Source organism: Hemicordylus capensis, chromosome 3 (assembly GCF_027244095.1).
Source record: "Hemicordylus capensis ecotype Gifberg chromosome 3, rHemCap1.1.pri, whole genome shotgun sequence".
NCBI classification, from domain to species: domain Eukaryota; kingdom Metazoa; phylum Chordata; class Lepidosauria; order Squamata; family Cordylidae; genus Hemicordylus; species Hemicordylus capensis.
Window position 1 is genome coordinate 335601700 of NC_069659.1, and position 20206 is coordinate 335621905.

Genomic DNA, 20206 nt, shown 5'->3' on the forward strand with positions numbered 1-20206 from the left:
TCCTAGTAGACCATTATTCACAAGTTTTCTGTAACAGGTGCTATTGCTAGAGAGGCATTTTCAACTTTGTTATCAGGCTCTCCATAACTTGGGGTCCAATAGTAATGCCTCTTAAGGCCATGGGATACTTCAGCGAGGTACATGTGCCCATCCACTTCATATGGCTCGACATCGGTGCCAGTTGGCTTCAAGCGGCCGCTTTGAATTAACTCTGTAAATGCCTGAAACACACAGGGTATTTGGTTGACTAAGGGTGTACCAGTAATTGAGGAGAGCTGGTCTTGTGGTAGCAAGCATGACTTGTCCACTTAGCTAAGTAGGGTTTGCCCTGGTTGCATATGATAGGGAGACTTGATGTGTGAGCACTGTAAGATATTCCCCTTAGGGGATGGAGCCGCTCTGGGAAGAGCAGAAGGTTCCAAGTTCCTTCCCTGACTGCATCTCCAAGATAGGGCTCAGAGAGAGTCTTGCCTGCAACCTTGGAGAAGCCACTGCCAGTCTGTGTATACAATACTGAGCTAGATGGACCAATGGTCTGACTCAGTATATGGCAGCTTCCTATGTTCTTATGAATAAGACAGGAAATCTGTGATGGGATCGCTTGCATATTTTTTACAGAGCAAATGAGAGAGTAAAGATCAGGATGACGGCTTTGAAGAGAGATCCCTCTTTGCTATTTTTCCAATCCAAAAAAGGGTAGCTGCATAACCTCCTATAACATCTAGTGCTACTTGCTTGCATCCTGACACAGTTCCCTTCCACTGCTCCACATCAGTGGCTGTCACTAGCTGGCAAAATGCACAGCATTGTGATGCTAAAACATGGGAATGGAGAAGCAGCAGAACTTACCTGCGATTTGAATGGGCTACAGTCCATTGGGCCATAGGTGGATCAGCAAACTGTAAGCCTGTCAGTCTGCTAGTACTGCAGGCCTCAGTGGCAGCAGAGATGGAGAAGTGGTCCCTCCGTACCTTTTTACTACTCCCACGAAGAATATTTATAGCCTGCTTTTCAACAAAAAGTTGGAAAGTTTCCTGCTAAGCCTGGAGATTGCTGAGTGGGTGCAGCCAGAGAGGCAGGGCCAGGCCTGTTGCTCCAGGCCCAGCCCTCTGACATATGCTGGCCGGGATTGAGTAGCAGCAGTTATTATTATTAATTTGATTTCTATACCGCCCTTCCAAAAATGGCTTAGGGCGGTTTACACAGAGAAACAATAAATAATAAATAAATTATTAGTGGAATAGATAGCAGAAGTTAGGGAGGAGGAGAAAGGGGTAAGTAGAAGGGAAATGGGGCATATCCATACTGCTTTCACCTACACTGGTTGCCTATTTGTTTCCAGCTTCAATTCAAAGTGCTGACTCTTAACTGTAAAGTGTTGTGCCTTCACATGACCCTGGTCTGATCTGCCTCCAGGACCTATGCAGAACTAGAACTGACCCTGCCTGGAGTGGAGGCAGCCCACTAGCAGGACTGGCCCCATCTCTGCAGAATACGTTTGTGGGTGGGGTGGATGGGCGGGCACAGACATGCCACTGTCATCTTTGACAAGCTTCAGGTTTAATTAATTTTAAGAGTGAGACGTACCACGCAGGTTTCCTCATCGATCTTGTTTCCCCAGATATAGATATAGGAGAGAACCGGGTTTGTTTTCATGGACTCTGAAAGGGCTACCAACCCTTTCCCAGTTATATTGTTTTTTGTCACTGCTAACCTAATAAATAGAAGGGTTAAAGCAGAAAATAAGATCAAGCTAGGAGAGGTGGCCTTGTGAAAAGGTTCATCTAAGAGCTGCCCCTCCCACTATATTCTTCTCAACAGGGCTACAGTCTACAAAGCCCTTCCCACCAGCTATATGAATGTTGCAATCAGTACATTTATTTATTTATCTAACATAGTTGTATACCATCCAAAATGCAAGTCTCTGGGCAGTTTACATCAAAACAATAAAAACAAGTAAAAAGGTCAAAACATAACAATTTAAAACTTAAAACAATGTGAAAACTATTTAAAATCATCAAACTATTAAAACAGTATCTAATTAAAAGCCTGGGTGAACAAATATGTCGTGACTGCCTTGACTTAGAGCTTGAAAGACTCTGTAGCAGCCGTGACATGTAGATCAGCTTGCTACGTTTAGAGTGGGACGGCACAAACCATCCCTCCAGCTGCTGTTGGACTACAACTCCTATCAGCCTAGGTTCCAATGGCCAACAGTCAGGAATGATGGGAGTCGTAGTCCAATATCTGCAGGAGGGCTGAAGTTGTACAGCCCTGATTGTTTGTGCCATTTTCTGGGTGTGTGTGGTGGCAGTGGATGGTGGCAGTAGGTGGTGGCGGCGGCGGCGGCAGCAGCAACTAGCAAGCCTTTCACAGGATGGGGTGGATCTAGATGGCAAGTTACTCTATCCAGCACAGCTACCATGTAGAGCAGGGCTGTCAAACTGCGACCCTCTAGTTGTTGTTGGCCTACAACTCCATCATCCCCAGTAACAGTGGCCAGTAGCCAGGGTTGATGGGTCAACAGGGGTTGGAGGTCAACAACATGTGGAGGGTCACTGTTTGACACCCCTGCTTTCTCCATTGGCCCCTATGCGACAGCTCTCACTCTCAGTATCTTAGACATGCACACACATGTCTAAGATGACAAATGTATGGCCAGGGTAGACCTCTGAAGTCACGGCCAGCTCCAGTTGCACACACCAAGCAGTTGTCCTGGACTGTGTTAAGCATTCCCATCTACCTACAAAGTCCCATCCAAACAGCACAGTGGGCCCCCATGATCATAAATTTGTGGATACACAGCCACATCAGAAGCCTTCTTCCATGGACAGACCTCTCTTTTGCTTTACTAGGGAAACAGCAGCTTATTGCAGCAAAAGTGAGAAGAAATCTTTTGGTGCCTTCAGACCAGATGCATTGTGACATAAGCTTTTGTGGACAAGAGTCACATATATCTTATGTCATGGATTTCTTGTGTCATAAACTTTTCTTTAACAAAGAGCCCACTTCATCACAGATGCATGAGGTTAGCCTTAGTTGGCAGACATATCTATATACACACATAGGTATAGAGATGACACCTTCTGCATTTCATGGTCATTTAGCCCCACTGTTTACATGGGGTGGGGGCGCTGCTGATGGAGGGAGAGAATACAACCTCCCATAGCAGGCCTGGAGGCCGCACAGCTTGAATGAGTACCCACAGATTGGTAACATGAAAAGGTTCACCACAGGCCCAAGCCTCAGGAAAACAGCGAGGTTCTACATCAGTGGTTCCCAACCATGTTTCTTCCAGATGTTGCTTAACTACAACTCCCAGCATCTCCAACCACAATAAATTTCTGGGGGTCAGGGGGCAATTCTTGCTGTTTTTTACCTTGTTTTGCGGCCCTTCTGCGACTGTGATTCCCCTAACCCCATTTCCCAATGCTTTCCTATTGGTTGTCTACCACAAATTCGCCAACTGCACCGTTTTCCAGGAAGGGAACCCTCGTGGCTGGCAAGGGACAACTGTACTTATGTTCTTAGTATCAGATGGTCATGTGATGTGATCAGTCTTTTAAAGCGTGTAACTGAAGTGACAGGTGATCTAAGAGGTGCATCCCAGGATCCTTTGTAACATCTCAGAGGATACCAAAGTGTAATTCTTGAACTGCACACAGACACCCCAGCGTTCTCACCCTTGCTATAAGGACGTTTTTTGGGCAAGGCCTCTGTCTCACTGCAATGCTTATCTTCTCCATTTTGATCTGAAGTATGAGCTAGTTTGATTCTTACAGCCTGTACTAGCGTATCAAACATTCTGCTATTATAGTAATGTATCCTAGAAGTTAAGTTTCTCTGTACTAACGCTTGAAGGGTCCGGTTGTGCGAAGCAAGTGCCTCACTCAAGTAGAAAGCTCCATCATCTTCTATCCTGTTAAAATTAAGATCCAGGATTTCCAGGGTACTGTTCCGTTTTAACAGCAGTCCCAAAAATCTGACACCATCTCGAGTAATTTTGTTACTGAAAAGAGAGGAACATATCAATATCTTTTTCAACAATAAAAGGGAGGCATTACGATGAAATGTGCTTCATAATTTTACAAGTGACACATTACTGACCCATATAAAGCACAGTGTTTCATGGGTGGTTTCTGAACCGCCCACACAGCTGTGGGCATGTAAACCAAAATCAATGTAATTGTGCAATTAAAAAAAATAAAATCACACCAACGCTGTTGTACTCTGTTGGAAATAATGAGTGTTGTGTTGTGCAGCTACATTTGCACTATTTGGGGGGATCTGAGCAACAGCACTCTTGCACAATTCTGTTGATTTTGTTCTACACACCTGCAGCAGCACAAGCGGTGCAGAAATCGGCCATAGGGCGATTCAGAGTATGTGGACCATTGAATGCCTTCTCCTGAAATAGCAAGAGCCCTTTTTAATATCATATGAGAGCAACTACTGATACACAGACTAAGATAAGTCATATTCTTTAGTAGGCCACACCTTTTTTTGAAAGCGAAGAGTGTGAGCCAGATTTGCTACATCAAATCTTCCCTCACCATAACATAAGGACCCACCTATGCCCAGATGAGACACGACGAGACCTCCAAAGAGGAAGAGAAAGACCCTATTGTGGCCCCTGCAGCACAGATGAGGAGTCTAGGGTATCAATATTCCTTGAGGGGTAGCCATATCTACACTCCCAGACAACTCCCTACCCAAGAAGAAAGAAATACTGAGGGTCCTTACACCTCCAGTGGGATACTTATCCTCAGGATTTCACCACCAGCAGCAGCAGCAGCAGCAGCAGCAGGCCTATGCAAAAGCCCAGAACTGCTGATGCTGATTTACAGAATGTTATCTGTGAGCAACTATGCCTGAAGAACAAGATACAAAGGCTGACATGATCCTCAGCCCTCCGGCGACAGTAGGGGAACTATGGTGGTGGCAGGCCCCTTTGGACAGCAGACCGGGTACGCAGCGGAGGGGGAGCGATTTTTGTGTCTCTGCCTTCCTTCCTGAAGTCTGTCCACTGGTATAAATCTGTTCTTCAGGGCTGGGCAACCCTCAGGAACAGATTTATACCAGTAGAAAGGGCTTTTAGAGGCAGGGGAAAGATTTAAAAAATCACTCCCTGCTCCATTGCGCAAAGGAGCCTTCAGCACAAGGACGTTGAAGGTTCCTTGTGGACCCCCAGCCCCCGCCCCCTGTAGCCCTCCTTCTGTTGCCAGAGGGCTGTGGACCATGTCAGTCCTTGTAGCTTCATCCTCAGGCACAGCTGCTCACAGATAACACTCTGTTTTTAAAAATAGACCTTAATGGCTGAATTCAAGGAGCAAGACTAAACGACATTTCTTTTTAATTACTGACTATTGTTCCAAAAACAAAATGGCAATCTGTATAATTTAAGCTTCGCTCACCAGCTAAGATCCAGATATCTCAGGGTTTTGTTTTCATATAACGCCTCACACAATCGTTCAACACCAAAATTCTTCATTTCATGTTTACACATGTGCAGTTCAATGAGAGTGCAGTTACTTTTCAACATGAGGGCCAGGTGGACTGTAGTCTCTTCCTAAAGATCAATGAATTAAATTACAACATGAACATACCATGTTCTAGAGACTGTGTGGGATGCACATTCACATCATAGTCAATCAACTCAATGGAGGGCAGATGAGCAATGCAGATGTGGGTTCATATCCAGATGTGCATTTGCTTTACAGCACCAAACCAGTATGCTTTATCCAGCAAATTCTGCAGTGTGTATAATGTGCTGTCTTCAGGATGAAGATGTCATTGCCTGGTCTTTATTGCTTTTAAATGCCATTATGCTGGTCTCTGGAGTTTCACATCATCACGCTGATCCAGGTTTATGGTAATTAAATGTGGAAGTCTGTTTGGTTAAAATGGCCATTTGTACTGCAGTTGGGCAAGTAACAACTATCATTGAGATGAATGAGAGAAAGAATGCAAGAAGAAGAAGAAGAAGAAGAAGAAGAAGAAGAAGAAGAAGAAGAAGAAGAAGAAGAAGAAGAAGAAGAAGAAGAAGAAGAAGAAGTTGTTGAAGTTCTCAAAGGTTAGTTTTAGGTCTCCAGGCTTGAAGTACAGAAAAAATTTAAAAGGCACCTGAGAAAAGCCAAGAAAGGAAGCTCAAGTGGTCTCTAGAGGGAAGGTGTTCCATAATCTTGGCCTCTGAAAAGGCCCTATCTCTCCCACAGTGGTGTGACAAATGGCAGGCCTTAAAATGCTGAGCAGGCTCATGGGGACAGAAGCGATTCCTGAGGTGCCCAAATTCCAAACCATTTGGGAAGGGTGAATAAAAAGACAAAGAGCAGGACAGACATTAGTAAGTTACCCACTACGATCTTCTATTATTCTTATTAAATATTTCCTTTTATTGCAGCATTTCTAGTTTCTGTGTCACCTTTCAAGTAAGACTATGCATGGTGCTTACCTCTTCACTGTAGAGAATTGGCCGGTTTAGGTTTATGGCTCTGACTGCTTCGTTGTGATTCAAAACTGTTGCTAGTGCTATTAGACTCTGTGTACCCTGGAAATAAAGACAAAGGGTACAATCCAGAGAAACTCAGGTATTCATGGATCTCACCAAGTAAACCCACTGTCAAGAAACAAGTTAAGCTACAAATCAAAACTGCCAGTCGTCACCATAATATAATGCAAATAATATTGACACTTTCCCACATGATCCAGTTACCAAATGCTTATTGGCCTGAACCAGAACCAAATCAGAACACTGCACTCTCTAGCCATATGGTCTGCCCTGGTTTGCAGTTGAATGGGAAACCACATGTGAGCACTGTAAGATTAGGGGATCCCTTAGGGGATGGGGCCGCTCTGGGAAGAGCATCTGCATGTTTGCATGCAGAAGGTCCCAAGTTCCCTCCCTGGCATCTCCCGATAGGGCTGAGAGAGACTCCTGCCTGCAACCTTGGAGAAGCCGCTGCCAGCCTGTGTAGACAATACCAATGGTCTGACTCAGTATGAGGCAGCTTCCTATGTTCCTAATATTGGGATGCCTTTATGCAGAATCAGTGGAAATTGTACAGGCTAAAGACCTGAAGCAAATGATGCACCTGGTTAGTTTAAATCCAAACATCTTTACTTGTGCAATCCTGCATATCTTCTCTCTCTGTGTGTCCTGCTATCTTCCCACCACCCACACACACCCCACAGTAGATTATAGTCTTCTCATAGTAGACTACTATGAGAAGCACAGATGTACTACTAGAAGCACAGTTGGAATGTATGCCAAGAAGGAGGAAAGGTACCACCAATTTCAGGAGCATGCCAGCGTGGCTAACATGTAGAGTCAGGGAAGCTATAAAAGGGAAGGAGACTTCCTTCAGAAAATGGGAGTCCTGCCCAAATGAAGAGAACAAGAAGGAACATAACTATGGCAAAAGAAATGCAAGGACACAATAAGGGATGCAAAGACTTCTTTAAATATATCAGAAGTAGAAAACCTGTCAGGGAAGCGGTTGGACCCTTAGATGACGAGGGTGTAAAAGGGATTATTAAGGAGGATTAGGAGATTGCAGAGAAGCTGAATGAGTTCTTTGTATCTGTCTTCACGGTAAGGTATACTGACCATATACCCTCTCCGGAATTGAGCTTTTCAGGTTTAGTGGCTGAGGAACTGGGCCAATTTGAGGTGACAAGGGAAGATGTTCTAAACTGTCATGAAAAACTAAAAATTAACAAATCACTAGGGCCAAATGACATCCACCCAAGAGTTCTGAAGGAACTCAAACGTGAAATTATCAATCTCCTAGCAAAAATATATAACTTGTCCCTACAATCAGGCTCTGTATCAGAGGACTTGAAAGTAGCCACTGTGACTCCAATTTTTAAAAAGGGATCCAGGGGGGATCTGGGAAATTACAGGCCAGTCAGCTTAACTTTGGTGCCGGGTAAATTGATAGAAAGCATACTAAGGACAAAATTGTTAACCATATAGGAGAAAGGCCTTGTTGAAGGAGAACCAGCATGGCTTCTGCAAGGAAAAGTCTTGCCTCATTAACCTTTTGGAGTTCTTTGAGAGTGGCAACAGGCATGTGGATAAAGGTGATCCAGTTGACATTGTATACTTCAACTTCCAAAAAGCTTTGATAAAGTATCCCACCAAAGGCTCTTGAATAAACTTAGCAGTCATGGAATAAGGGGACAGGTTCATGTGTGGATCAGTAACTGGTTGAAGGACAGGAAAAAGAGTGTAAGAATAAATGGACAGTTTTCACAATGGAGGTAGTAGGAAGTGGGGTTGCCCAAGGATCAGTACTGGGACCAGTTCTCTTTAACTCGTTCATCAATGATCTAGAAGTTGGGGTGACCAGCGAAGTGGCCAAATTTATTTTATTTATTTAATAAATTTATATCCTGCCCAAACATATGTCTCTGGGCGGCTAACAATTAGGAACATAGGAAACAATTAGGAACATAGGAACAAAGGAAACTGCCATATACCGAGTCAGACCATTGGTCTATCTAGCTCAGTATTGTCTTCACAGACTGGCAGCGGCTTCTCCAAGGATGCAGGCAGGAATCTCTCTCAGCCCTATCTTGGAGAAGCCAGGGAGGGAACTTGAAACCTTCTGCTCTTGCCAGAGTGGCTTCATCCCCTGAGAGCAATATCTTGCAGTGCTCACACATCAAGTCTCCCATTCATATGCAACCAGGGCAGACCCTACTTAGCTATGGGGACAAGTCATGCTTGCTACCACAAGACCAGCTCTCCTCTCCAAAACATATATAAAAATTAAAACAATGCAACATATAACACATATATAAAAGTTAAAACAATACAATAGTTTAATTTAATACAAATTTGCAAATGACACTAAACTATTTAGGGTACTGAAATCCACAACAGATTGTGAGGAACTCCAAAAAGATCTCTCCAAACTGGGGGAGTTGGCGACAAAATGGCAAATGCAGTTCAATGTAAGCAAGTGATGCACATTGGGGCAAAACCCACCAACTTCACATATACTGATGGGACCTGAGCTGTCGGTGACTGACCAGGAGAGAGATCTTGGTGTCGTGGTGGACAGCTCATCAAAAGTGCCGTCTCAGTGCACGGTGGCTGTGAAAAAGGCTAATTCCATGCTAGGAATAATTAGGAAGGGGATTGAAAAAAAATTGCTAATATTATAATGCCCTTATACAAATCTATGGTGTGGCCACATCTGGAGTACTGCATAGAGCTTTGGTCACTGTATCATAAGAAGGATACTGTAGAACTGGAAAAGATGCAGAAGTGGGTAACCAAGCTGATCTGGGGCCTGGAGCACCTTCCTTATCAGGCTAGGCTACAGCATATGTGGCCCTTTACCTTGGAAAAGAGGGGACTAAGGGGAGACATGATCAAGGTGTATAAAATTATGCATGGAGTGGAGAGGGTGGACAGAGAGACATTTTTCTCCCTCTCTCATAATACTAGAACTGGGGTCACCCCATGAAACTGAAGGTTGGGAAATTTAGGACCGACACAAGGAAGTACTTTTTCACACAGTGCATAATCAAGTGAATACAAGTGAATAACAGATCGGCAATGGTGTGGTGTGAACTCTAAAGGGTGAATGAGCAAAGTGTGACCACCCCCAACTAAACAGCCCATCTGGAAGTACCCTTAGTGTCTTACTGACCACAGGAAAGCAAAACTGTGCAAAGCCCCCATATGTAACTAGTAAGTCTCCCTCAAATCTAGTGTGTTGATTTAAAGTAGAACATTCAATGTACTCCGTGGAATAAGTTATGCTTCCCAATTCACCCCTTTTACAGCTTCAGATTATATAACTGTGGGTTAATTTTACTCACCAGATCACAGTCGCCAACATCTAACTTCCGCAATGTTGAGTTAATCTGCATCATTGCTGCAAAGTACATTCCTCCCTTGTTGTCAATCTTGTTGCCAGTCATTCTTAAATGAATCAGAGCATCGTTCCTCTAGACATAAAACATCAATTATATTTTTCAGCACACTAATCCATGAAATATGGATAATTTGCTATGGATTGGCAAATATTTTAGGGTTGTTTTTTTAAAGGCCATTGGTGATGTAAGGCCTTGGATATTCATAGGAAGCACAATCCACAGCTTAGAAAGCCACCAAACGACCTTTTGAGAAGCGTCTCGTGACGGTGATCGCGTGATCTATAATGGCTTCACTACTGCACAATTCCATTTACACAATTTTTATGCTAGCAAGCCAGAGGTTGCCAGTTCAAATGCCTCCTGGTATGTTTCCCAGACTATGGGAAACACCTATATCAGCAGCAGTGACATAGGAAGATGCTGAAAGGCATCGTCTCATACTGCACAGGAGGAGGCAATGGTAAACCCCTCCTGTATTCTACCAAAGACAACCACAGTGCTCTGTGGTCACCAGGAGTCAACACCGACTTGACAGCACACATTACATTATTTTACAGCTGCACAAACTTTACATTCTACCACATGCATAACGTTGTAAAGTATCTTAGCCTCGTCCTGAAGTAGGACATCCCATACCTAAAATACTGATTTAAGTGGGACTTACTCTCTAGTAAACATGCTTATTTGTTTATTTAAAATATTTTTTCATCTCACTTACCAAGGCAGCTCAAAACAAGGATGGAAAAATGCAATATACATTAAAATATCATACTTAAAAAACAAACAAACAGATGGAACCAATAAAAACAGCAGTAAAAATACCCATAAAGGAGTAGTAAAGCATAGCAGCAAAGGCATAAAAATAGGAACAGACCGACGGGATCAATGAGCCAGAACCACTGGCTGTGCTGTAATGTGCGACATTCTTAAGGCAAGCGATATCCTCGTATCAATTTCACAGCCAAGTTTCCTATAAATATATATCTTAAGTATTTTGTGTAGGGTCTTCAGTTTGGAGTACGCAGAAGCCACGCTCCCTGGATCCCACATTACTGATGGAGGCAGAAGGGCAGACGGAGGCGGTCCAAGACATTTTGCTGCCCGAGTTGAAAAACAATGTGTCACCTCCTATCTGTGGGCAGATGCTCCGTGTTCTCAGGCCATGCTGCTGAGCTGGTGGCAGCACATGAGCACTCTCAGACTATGTCAAGCCAGGCAGTGGCAACAGGAGCATTCCTAGGTCACCTCAGGGGAGGGAGGAAAAGGGAAAGAGGGGGACATATCCCAGTGGGCTGAGGAAGGGCAGTGACCCCTGGCAGCAGGGAGGCCTGTGGGATGGTGGCAGGTTAATGCTTGCCACCCACTGCGCCCCTCTGCATGTCTGTGCTGGAGAAGACTGCCGCATCCCGCCTCCTGGAAAGGCTGCCCCGAGGGCAGAGGCGGACTGACTCAAAATTACTCCTCTTTTCTATGGATTTTCTATAGCCGTGTAAGATACAGCCTACTGTCAACACATTGCTTCTTTGCTAGTCCCCAAAGACAAGATGAACTACGATTCCTTGTCTTCGCTCTGCCTTATTTGGCAAACTGGCAGCATATTTTTCTCCCATTCTCCACAAATGCATGCACATGTGCACACGCATGCACATATTTCATCTTTTTTTCCCTGGCCTAGAGAACAGACTTGGTTCATTCAGCTTTTCATAAGTACTTTAGAAATTATCTTATACAGAACACATAAAGAAACACCTAACATAGGGTACACTCTAGCCAAAATTAATTATTTTTCATTCCATCTATTTCAAAATACATACTGGCTGGATCAATTTATCTTTGGCCATGTGAACACAGACTGCACTGCAGCAAAACAGAGTGAAAAAGAAAACCCTTCTTTAAACCCAAGCCAGCAAATAACTAGGATTGATTTCTGGGTTCTAATGTATTTTGTTTCAAATAATGTAGCTAGCGCTTCCCCCCACAGTACTTACTTGCAGCGCTTTAGCTATGAATTCTGCTCCAATAGTACCAATGTCATTAAACATCAGGTTGAGATAATGCAGGGTACGGTTGTCCTAAAACACAAGGACACTGAGGTTGTTGTTAATATATGGATTCCACAGGACCTTTACTTCCATCCTATGCACCCCACAGACTTGTCATCTGGAGACCACGTATCCCACTCCTCTCCCCAATTTTGATCAACAGGATTGCAACTGGTTTATTTTATTATGTATTTAAAAATGAACACCCTGGATTTCTTCCAAAAGAAACTCAAAACAGCTTGCAGCATTAACAATTTTAAAACTATATCAACATAACAGCACACAATAAAAGAAGACTAGACAAAAAGAGAGAAAACAAAAGCAGACTTCAACCAAATTCACCTAAAGCTAACTGGAAAAAGTGGGTCTTTGCCATTCTTCAAAGAGGAGACGTGAAATTTCCTGTGGCAGGGAGTTCCAAAGGCCAGGGACAGCCACTGGGAAAGCCTCACTTTCATGACCACCCAGCACACTTACAAAAGGAGGAGACAAACACAAAAGGGCATCTTGAGATGTTCTCACAAGACAGTCAGATTCCCATGGGAGAAGGTGGTCCTTAGGTACCTGCTGCATTTCAGCTAAAAAGAAGGTTAGGAGATCTGAACATGGTTCTCCTGCAGGTGTCCTCCACTTTGAGGGCGGGATGAGGCCATAACTTGGTGGCATCGCATGCAGAAGCTCTCATGTTCATTCCCCAGCATCTCCAGGTAAGGCTAGGAAGAACTCCTTGAAGAGCTACTGCCAGTCAGTGTAGACCATGAGGCTATTCTCACGTGTGGTGGAAACTGGTCTGAGGGAGCCCAGCCCAGTTTCCTCTATGCATGTGAACTGCCAGGAGCTGCACGGCTACAGGCAGCAAGCCCTCTTAATCCCCTCTGCCTTTTAAGCGAAGCTAGTGGAGTGCGTGCTCCGCTAACCCTGTTTTGTTTGATTGTGTGTCGCCACAACCAGGAGACTACAAGAAGTCTCCCAGCATCAGTGGGCTCCCCAGTGCACTCACCAGGAGGCCCCTAATCCCCACTGCCTCTACCGGCTCCGTGACGGAGCCAGTAATTGTGTGGGTGGCCAATCCCGCCACCCAAGGCAAGCTGTGTGCTCGTATGCGGGGAGAGTGGGTCAAGCCTGTTCTCCCTGCAGAACCCTCTTTGGCTCTCCACACTGCTTGTGTGAAGAGCCTTACTGGCTACGGATGGAGACATCTACAGGGATTCTCAATGTTGGGTCCCCAGATGTTATTGGACTTCAACTCCCATAATTCCTAACCAAAGGCCACTGGGGCTGAGGATTATGGGAGTTGAAGTCCAATAACATCTGGAGACCCAACGTTAAGAATCCCTGTACTAGAGACAATACTGAGAGTGAGATGGACCAAGTGTCTGACTCAGTATAAGGCAGCTTCCTAGGTCCTACAGACCGTGTTCCTGTTAATTAGGGTGCCCATATTCCAAAAGGTATCACAAGGGTAAAGTAAGAATTATCATCATTGTTCACGAGAAGTACCTGTAGGAATGCTGCAATGTGTATGGCACCAGCATCGGTTAACAGGTTATACCTCAGGTCCAGTCCTGAAAGCGACAAGGAATTCAGACATTGGCAGATACCATTCTACCTGACTTAATCCCTTAGGGCATTTTCAAAATTGAGACTCCAGTCACTTTTGAGCCTCTCTTCTTTTACTTATGCTGAAGAGGAAATGGAAAAGACGTATTTGTGATGTGAATGAGCACTGAAAAGTGGTATTTCAAAATTTAAAATGATAAGAAGTACCTGAAAGAAATATATTGTTTGCAAAGACTGCAGCAATGATTGGAAAATCTTCATCTGTCACCTTCTGCACGGGTACCAGGCGGTTATTTCCAGCTATCTTTATAGTGATCCTTTCCCCCAACCTGTTATAATGTAAATGGAAGGGTGTTTTTTTGTTGTTTCATCTGTATCAGCCCCACTAAAATGCGGCTTCAGAACATTAGATTCATTATGTTCCTCTCCATGGAAACCTTTTAACAATTATCACATCTTACTTTCTTCAACATAAACATTATGCAGCATTTCCCCTCTTTCTTAAAACTAGTCATGCAGTGGATGCTGCAATAATATTCAGCATTTATACATCATATTCAAAGAGTTCAAGTTAGTTTACAGATATTATCGTAATAATCTTTACATCAACAACCCTGTAAGGTAGGTCGGAACCATTATATCTCTCTAGAGTAGTTGGGAAGAGGTCACAGATGAGTAGCAGAGCATCTGCTTTGTATGCAGAAGGTCCCAGGTTCAATCCCTGGAATCTCCAGGTAGGGCTGGGAAAGATTCCTGTCTGAGACTTAGGAGACCCATAGCCAGTTAGTGTAGACATTACTGAGCTAGATACTAGGGATGTGCTTGGAACTGGGCAGGGAGAGTTCGAAGGTGGGAGGGGTAGACTTTACGGGTGGGGGAGAATGCACTTACCCCCTCCCTCTACTTTTGCACCACCAGCGCTCCATTGCAAACCAGTACAGTGGGGCGGCAGCATATCTCCTTGCCACCATGTCGGCTCCTCAGTAAGCAGAAGTACTGAGCGCACGCCCCACCGGACTGGTTTGCAATGGAGCACCAGTGGGGGAAAGCAGAGGGAGGGGTAAATGCACTCTCCCCTACCTTTAAAGTCAACGCCCTGCAAGTTCAAACCAGTGGAACTGCTGGTCGTTTGAACCGGTTCCGTGCACATCCCTACTAGATACCCCAATGATCTGACTTGGTATAAGGCAGCTTCCTATGTTCCTATGGGTGAAGGAGCTGAACTGAGAGAACGGTGACTTTTCTACAGTCACCCTGTGGTGAAATTGGAACCAGGACTTCCTAGCTCACACTCTCAGCCATTGCCCTTCATCAGCTCTCTGTCTCCTGCTGCTCAGTCCCAGAACACGTTCAGAAACCAGCTTTCTTTCTTTTTTTCCTGGCTGGGTAATTCCTGCACTGAGCAGGGGGTTGGACAGAAGACCTCTAAGAGGTCATTCACACGGTCAAAAACTGTGTTCTACCCAGGTTTGGAAGCTGCGTGCGCTCCCAATTTTGGGTTGTGTGGAAGGAAGGAAAGAGGAAAACCTGGGTAGAAGTGATTGTGTGGAAGCAGGGTAGGAAGTAACTCTGGGTAGCTTTTCCTTCTACCTGGCTTCCACACAACCAAAAATTGGGAGCACACACAGCTCCCAAACCCAGGTAGAACACAGTTTGATTGTGTGAATGACTTCAATGGTTCCTTCCAACTCTTAAGTCTTTGATTTTGCACAGTACAAACTGGGAGGCAGGAACATCCCAGAATAACCTGGATATGTTTCCACCTTAAAATATCCCTAAGATAAGCATGAAAGGCAGATAGGCGGACTTCATGACCTTCACTGGTCCTATTCATCTGGATCTATGTGTGTATTTGTTAAAAAGGAGAGCCCTTGCAAGGATGCATACAGCGTACAATTCAACGAACTGCCACCATTACACAAAAGCAAAGGGCCCAGGGATGGCCTCAAGGAATCCACAGTGGGTCCTCAGCAGCTGGCCCAACAAGGATGCCAACTCCTTATACTGGCCCAGCTTTTTATGAGAGGATAGTGTATATTCTGCAATTCTGGGAAACTGCCACATCAAGAATAGACTGCAGTACTGGGTACAAAATTCAGCATTTCTGCTTTGAATTCTTATTTTTAAAAAATGTTGCTAGCTCTTATGACTTTGAAAACAAACTCAGAAATGTGTGGTCAATACCTGGTGAAATCTCAGAACAGGATTTTTAGTGGTCAGAACTTGCATTAGTGTGAATGTGCAGTGGGCCATGACAAAGATCTGCAAATCTCCCTGTCCCTCCCACTATTTAGCAGACAGTGCAGAATGAGAAAATAGGTATGATGGATACAGAATCCAGATTTTCTTTTTCAGACTTTTTATTTATTTATATTGCTTTATTTTTAAGCAGAGTATCAAAGCCCAAATTTGCAAGAATGTATTGGTTGAATGCTGTCTTACGCTTCGTCGTCTAGCTTCATTTCTCGGAGAATGTGGGCGATGAATGGGTTCTCAGGATGTTTCAGTTCTTGGCAGGCTTGAGAATATTGCTTGTCAAGGGTTACGTACTTCGGCATGCTCATCTGGTGGGGGGGGGAAGGCAATTTGATATGCACCACATGAAGATAATCATACATTACCAGCTTGTTCACACAGTTGTTTGAATCTTGGTTTAAAGTAGGTTACCAACATTGGACTGATTGTGTGAACCCATGCCAAGATGGTTTATGGCCTGAGATTCCCACCTTGGCATTATCACTAATCTTGGTAACCCACATTAAACCTAGCTTCATGTGACTGTGTGAACAGAACCAACTTCATGCAGATGCTCACCAAGCCTGGCTGATTTTTGCAGTTACTTTGGACTGGCCTGTACCTTTATCTGTGGGATCCTCTTGCACATGATGGATGAGTGGATGCATGTTTTCCCCCTTCCCCTCATACATAAAAGGATTCCAAACAAAGCCATATCTCAACTTGCTTCCTTTTAAAAGAGCCTTTCCACCCTCTAGCCATATTGGGAATAATTCTATTGTGAGGACCAATTAACATTTTTCCTCCCTCCGCTTTCAGGGGGAAACTCATACAAATCCACTTATCCCATATACAAGATTCTGCATGTGAAATCTGCACTTCAGAGTGACATACAGAACAATTTGCATACAGTTACCCACACCAAGCCCTTAAGACTGGGGCAGCATATGTCTAATTATTTAATTTCAATCATTGTATTTTGCTTTTCTATATCGAAAAGTAATCAAAGCAGCTAACAGGAAATATCAACATTAATAAGTATACATAACATCAGTAAAAGACAGATAAGGGCTTTAAACAACCAAACAAATTGGAAAACGAGCTCAGCACATCATTATGAGGAACAATACCTAATCCACTAAAGGAAATCCAAAAGCTCATTGGCATAAGTATGTTTTTTCACTGAAAAGGCAAAGGAGGAGCCAGACAGCTCTTTGTGCCACAACAGAAAAGACCCTGTCCCTTGTACCTCGGAACATCTCCAGTGGTAGCGAAACACAGAGCAGAACCCCTCTCTGATGTGGACCTGTGTTCAGACAAGTTTATATTGAGGTTGTTCACACAACCGTTTCCTGGGCGGGGTGGGTGGGTGGGTGGAGGCAGGGTCAAACCTACCTTCCCCCCAGACGATCACTGATGCATTGTGTGGCACACAGCTCACGCACCCACACGGTCCGAGCAGTGCAGGTCTCTGGAGGCTTGGAAAAAGAAGCCCAGCCTCCAGATAACCCTTAATATCTCCTGGCCAGAGTTCCCTCTAACAGGGATCCCCAGATGTTGTCAACTACAACTCCCATAATCCCCAGCCAAAGACCACTGCAGCTGTGAATGCTGGGACTTGTAGTCAACAACATCTGGGAATCCCTGTTAGAGGGAACACTGCTCCTGGTTTGGTGCATTGAGGGATTTCCCCTGAAGCTAGCCAGGCACTCTAGGCGCCCGGCTGTGCCTGCTTGCGCTGCCTCCAACCACACAACCCCCCCAGACCTGGGTAAAAGTGCGTGCTTGCACCCTTTTTCCCAGGTAAAAGCCCAATCCCGGCGATTCACAGGAGCCAGCCTTACTATGTACTAAGTGAATGTGTGCTAGGTGCTGTAAGGGACACAGCAGTGACACAGATCCTTCCCAGGGGGCAGAGGTGAGCAATCAGTACAGGAATTCTTTGGAAGTGGGGGTGGGTGGGGAAGGAAGGGGTTGGAGAAGCACAGAAAAGGCAAGACTGTCATAGTTCAGATATGGAGGAGAGCTGATCTTCTGGTAGCAAGCATGACTTGTCCCCTTAGCTAAGCAGGGTCTGCCCTGGCTGCATATGAAAGGGAGACTTGACGTGTGAGCACTATAAAATATTCCCCTCAGGGGATGGAGCCACTCTGGGAAGAGCAGAAGGTTCCAAGTTCCCTCCCTGGCAGCATCTCCAAGATAGAGCTGAGAGAGATTCCTACCTGCAACCTTGGAGAAGCCACTGCCAGTCTGTGAAGACAATACTGAGCCAGATGGACCAATGGTCTGACTCAGTATATGGCAGCTTCCTATGTTCTTAATTGCAATTTGGGGAGTAAGGCTACAATCATAAGAACATAAGAACAGCCCTGCTGGATCAGGCCCAAGGCCCATCTAGTCCAGCATCCTGTTTCGCACAGTGGCCCACCAGATGCCATTGGGAGCCTACAGTCAGGAGTTGAGGGCATGCATGTTTATTCAAGAGGGAACCCTTTTAAACTCAGCAGGACTTATTTGTAACGAAAAACACATAGAGATGAAGCAGTAAGAGAATAAAGACCTCTTGAAAATAAACAGTGTAGCAGAATTCTTTTTTTCAAATGTGCCATTCATTCAAATTCAACAACGGATGATAAGATGTGCAGTGGAGACTCAGATCAGTTGTCCACCTACACTTACATTCCAATATCGGGCAAGAAGCCACAAAATCGTTGAGGAAAAGGGGATGATGACAATCCCCAAAATAATCAGACACACACCATCCCTGTGCACGAAGGCTGAATTCCTAGCAACTCTCACTAAAACTACACTCTAATTCTCTCTCACACACATATTCATGGATCAGATCATTGGAAAACTGGGTGGTAATGAGTTCAACTAGTTAATCTAATGTTGTACGACGAGATAATTCCTTTTTGTTTGCCTAACTTTTATTTTCCATCAGAAGGTAGGATGTGTTTTCCCGTTTACAAACGTCTCATCAGGAAAAACAAAAACACGCCCTAGTTAAATCTTACCAGAACTCTGTAAAGGCTATGGAAGTGAAGCCATTAATAAAACCTGGAGAAAATCGCCTGCTAGAGTTCTACGTAACAACCTGTGTTGCCGGCTTATGTTAAGAAAAGGCTCAGGCAGATAATCAGCTTTGTTTTGTGTTGAGGCTCCCATCCCCTTCTCCGGAATCAGGAGTGCCCTCGCCCCTTCCCCGCATCCCCTCGGCAAGGAATCGGAGCAGCCCACTCCCGCTATGCTGGTTTCAGGGAACACAGTGGCGGAGCGAGAGAGTTCTCTGTCCACCCAGCCATCCTTCCATGCATTAGGGACAACCTGGAGCCCCGGGACAAAAACGGCAACTTTCCTTTCCCGAGGGCCTGAGCGTGCCGCCGCTTACCTGCTGTTGCTCGGCGCTGCTTGCTTGGGCGGGCGGAGGAGGAGAGCACGTAACAGGGCAACAAACCGCACCCGGGCCCCGGTTGCTATGAGGACGCTGCACGCGCTTCATTCTTTGTCGATCGGAGCCCAGGGGGATTCCGATTGCGCCTGCGCCCCAGCGGAGCCCGGGTAAGGAGGGCACACCATCCAATTTTGCCCACAAAGCAAGAGGGACTGACAAGCGGCGCTGCCTTTGGGGTCCCACAGCAGTAGCAGCGCTGGAATCTATCTATCAATCTATCATATTTATATACCGCCTGATATGTGTATCTCAAGGCGGTGAGTTATACCAAGTCTGGGGTTCATACTGAACGCCTATCATCCATGCATTGATTTTGGTGCTGAGTAGGAGACTGTTCTCAATCTAAGTGATAGCGCACCACCGGGACAAACTGAACTTGCTTTCAGCGCCAACGCTTCAAAGGCACATGTCATTGAAGTCATATTAAAGAAGAGTGAGCCTAAGCATGTGCATGAGGGCGCCTTGCCCTCACCACCAGGGAGTTACCACAGCTCTGCCCCCCATGTCTGACATGAGACGCCTGTGCTCCCAGGCTGAGAAATTGCCGACTCATATTTTTAAAAAGAGCAGGGGCTAGAAGAAGTGCTAAATTGTCTGTGTGTGTATTCAGTACTGTGTTTTTCAGATTTTTTTTTTAATATCAGGGGACCTTCTTCCTTTTGCCAAGGAGCCCTGCATATTTCAGAGGACTCTGAGAAATGTTCTAGGGCAGGGTTTCTTAACCTTGGGCCCCCAGATGGTTTTGGACTACAGCTCCCATCATCCTCAGCCACAAAGGCCGTATCTGGGGGTGATGGGAGTTGTAGTCCAACAACATCTGGGGGTCCAAGGTTAAGAAACCCTGTTCTAGGGTGCACACTCAGTTCAGACAGTGGGCCCCACTCTCTCCCCCCCACATCCAATAATGCTTACAGCTTGTTTTCCCCCCTACAGTACGCACTGCTGGGGGAACAGCACAAGTGGTGGCCAGACAAGCTGTATTTCAAGTTGTTGTTGTTATATTTTATATCCCGCTCTTCCTCCA

General features: G+C 45.1%; 2 protein-coding genes across 8 annotated transcripts in view; one reads left to right on the forward strand and one right to left on the reverse strand.

Annotated features, from left to right (window-relative positions):
- The window catches only part of LRRC34 (leucine rich repeat containing 34), a 23484-nt gene continuing 3278 nt past the window's right edge, over window positions 1-20206 (reverse strand). For 2 of the 6 annotated variants that reach the window (XM_053308015.1, XM_053308013.1), the window contains exons 2-11: window positions 15936-16057; window positions 13701-13822; window positions 13434-13498; window positions 11880-11963; window positions 9835-9963; window positions 6452-6547; window positions 5415-5569; window positions 3854-4009; window positions 1588-1714; window positions 1-221 (exon numbers count right to left, since the gene is read on the reverse strand). In XM_053308015.1, coding sequence (XP_053163990.1) covers window positions 18-221; window positions 1588-1714; window positions 3854-4009; window positions 5415-5569; window positions 6452-6547; window positions 9835-9963; window positions 11880-11963; window positions 13434-13498; window positions 13701-13822; window positions 15936-16057 — 1260 coding nt within the window. In that variant the 3' untranslated portion in view covers window positions 1-17. Of the gene's footprint in view, window positions 222-1587; window positions 1715-3853; window positions 4010-5414; window positions 5570-6451; window positions 6548-9834; window positions 9964-11879; window positions 11964-13433; window positions 13499-13700; window positions 13823-15935; window positions 16058-19119; window positions 19351-20206 lie in introns of those variants that run through there. The other 4 variants (XM_053308017.1, XM_053308012.1, XM_053308014.1 and 1 more) reach the window with 4 other exon arrangements.
- Window positions 19192-20206, forward strand: part of LRRIQ4 (leucine rich repeats and IQ motif containing 4) — a 20210-nt gene continuing 19195 nt past the window's right edge. The window contains exon 1 of one of the 2 annotated variants that reach the window (XM_053308003.1): window positions 19192-19289. In XM_053308003.1, the coding sequence (XP_053163978.1) occupies window positions 19207-19289 (83 nt within the window). In that variant the 5' untranslated portion in view covers window positions 19192-19206. Of the gene's footprint in view, window positions 19290-19359; window positions 19440-20206 lie in introns of those variants that run through there. The other variant, XM_053308004.1, reaches the window with a different exon arrangement.